General features: G+C 39.5%; 1 protein-coding gene across 1 annotated transcript; it reads left to right on the plus strand.

Moving 5' to 3' along the window:
* Positions 1-619: 619 nt before the first annotated feature.
* LOC142521904 (uncharacterized) lies at positions 620-1219 on the plus strand. The gene has a single exon (XM_075625077.1). The coding sequence runs from the start codon at positions 620-622 to the stop codon at positions 1217-1219; it is 600 nt and encodes a 199-aa protein (XP_075481192.1).
* The last annotated feature ends 1387 nt before the right edge of the window (positions 1220-2606 follow it).

Consider the following 2606-nt stretch of genomic DNA (forward strand, 5'->3'; position numbering starts at 1 on the left):
AGGGCTGGATGTGCGCACATGAACACGAAGACCACATTTTTCCGCACATCATGCTTTTGAGATAGGAGTAGACATGAATATTTTTTTATTCATTTATTTTCTTACGCTATTGGCATTTTACTATGTGGGCGGTTTTGAAGATTTTAACATGTTTCTTATCGCATTATCTTAGAACGTAAGTCTAGGTTTGACGATTTACCTGTTATTTAAATTGCAGTTCTTTTCCTGTTAGTTGATTATGGTTATATTAAAAACATTAATTTTCAGCAGTATTGCATGCATGCATTTGGATTTAATTTTAAAGTATAAATTTTTTTTAAAACAAAAAAAAATCTAGCAGTATTTTTAATAGTAGAAGTTACAGTTGGTATTAGAGCAAGAGTCTTGTATAGAGTTGTGCCACTGCCAGCTTCTGCAGCTCAGTCTTCAAGCCTCAAGTCTGTAAGCTTTTATGTCTTAAATGTTTTACGGCTATCACCTGCATGATTACATGATGTACGTTTTACGATGATTTACGGTGCATGTTTAGCTGCTTTCATGATTTAAAGATTTACTGTTTTGAAAACAAGATTAAATTACATGAAGGGTTACATTTAAAATTGGACTGTGTTTAGATCTCATGCCTCCCAGATGCGCCCCCAATATAGACCAACAGGAGGATACTCCAGAAGGCGGCAGAGGACCACCACCACCGTCGCCATTGGATGCAGCTACTCGAGTTATCGAGGGCATGGCTAGACTTCTGGAGCTGGCTCCCCGACAACAGACTAATATATATGAGCAGTTCAGAAGGCTCAACCCGAAGAAGTTCGGGGGTACCACTGATCCATTTTTAGTAGAGGGATGGATCCCCTCGTTGGAGCTCCATTTTCAATACCTGGATATGAGGGATGGCAACAGAGTCAGGTGCACCATATATATGTTGAGAGATTATGCATCCCTTTGGTGGGAGAGAGTAGTGCACGGCCTAAACTTGGCTATCCTCACGCGGGAGCAGTTCAAGGAGGTGTTATGTGGTAAGTATTTCCCAGGTGATGTCAGGGTTCGCCTGAGGAGGGAGTTCATGAGTCTCCACCAGGGGGACTTGACTGTGGCCGAGTTTATTTGGAAGTTCGATAGGGGCTGTCACTTTGTTCCCCTAATCGCTAGAGATGCTGCCCAAAAGCTGAGACATTTCATGAATGGACTGAGACCCACCTTGCACCGGATGTTATGTTGATGAGACCGGCGAGCTATGACGAGGCCACCGCTTGTGCCTTTCAGGCAGAGTAGGCTCTGAGATATGGAGATGCAGAGGAAGAGGCATCAAACTCAGGCTAGCACACAGCCGTAGAAGAAGCAGTATTCAAGGCCACCGAGGCAACAGGGGCAACAGAAGCCCCAGGATCGGTTCAAGAGGCCGGGACAACAGCGGCCACCTCATAAACCAGGGGCTCCTTCACAATTTTCAAAACCTTTTCGACTGATGAGTTAATTTTGCAATAAACTGATACTCAGGAATCTTGTAAGACAAAATCAATCAGTTAACAAATAGTTGTACATAAATAAACTGACTGATAAATAGAATAAAAACTGAAATAATATGACAAGGGATTTTATGGATGTTCGGAGATTTCAAACACTCATACGTCACCCCATCTATCTCAAGGATAGGATATACACTAAAAGAGTTTGATCGATACAAACACTTGTACAGACTCACTTCAGTTTTGGACTGAACAATACCAAACTGAAACTCTCAGTTACAAACTAGTTTTCAGAACTCAATAAAACTGAATAAATCTAACACAACTGATCTCTTCTAGATCAAGTAATACAATTTGTGTTGAAAGCTCGAATTATAGCCTAGCAGCTATGAACGTATATAATAAGCGTGAGCTTTTCTGTTTACAAAAATTTCAGCAGAGTAACTGAATAGATTTCGAGTGCTCAAGAATTCAGATGTTCAATGATTCAGTAGTTCGAGAGTTTTCTCTAGTTGCTCTTCTATGCTATTTACAAGCTTCCCTCCAATGGTAATATTAAATATAATTTGAACCTTTCTAACTGTTGCATGCCACGTCAACATTCTTCTGACAGTCGTACACTGCAGTTTTTCGTTAATGCGGCGATCCCACTACTTGTTGCAGTCAGCTGTTGTCAGTTGAATGTCATAACTGATGACGTGTATAATTGAGGGATCAGCTGATAGAATGTAGTTGAGAAGCTCACAACTGTTTGCAGTAACTGATCAGTTCCAACTGATCAGTCAGCTGCCTGCGTAGTTCAGTTGCTGGTTCATTTGCCTTTGAAAGTCTGCATGTTTTTCTTCAGTTAATGGCAACACGTTTTAGATCAGTTATCATTCTTTTTAGATCATTTAGACGCTCAGTTTTTCAAACATCCGAAATTCAGTTTCCAACAATTTTTTCCTTTTAGGTGTTTGACAAAACTTGGAAATTAAGAACTGATACTGATCAACTGAACTCATTGTAGATAAAATAACTCTTATAATGTACAGATTCGTACAAAGAATAAAAGAATGAAGGAATGAAATAATCTTCAAATAATCTTAATAAGATAATCTTCTATTTCTTCTTGATAGTCTTCGAAGATTTCTCTTGCTG

Source organism: Primulina tabacum, chromosome 13 (genome assembly GCF_025594145.1).
Source record: "Primulina tabacum isolate GXHZ01 chromosome 13, ASM2559414v2, whole genome shotgun sequence".
Taxonomy (NCBI): Eukaryota; Viridiplantae; Streptophyta; class Magnoliopsida; order Lamiales; family Gesneriaceae; genus Primulina; species Primulina tabacum.

Bases quoted from the DNA above. Each gene is read 5' to 3' on its own strand.
- LOC142521904 (XM_075625077.1), top strand. From the start codon at position 620: ATGCCTCCCAGATGCGCCCCCAATATAGACCAACAGGAGGATACTCCA.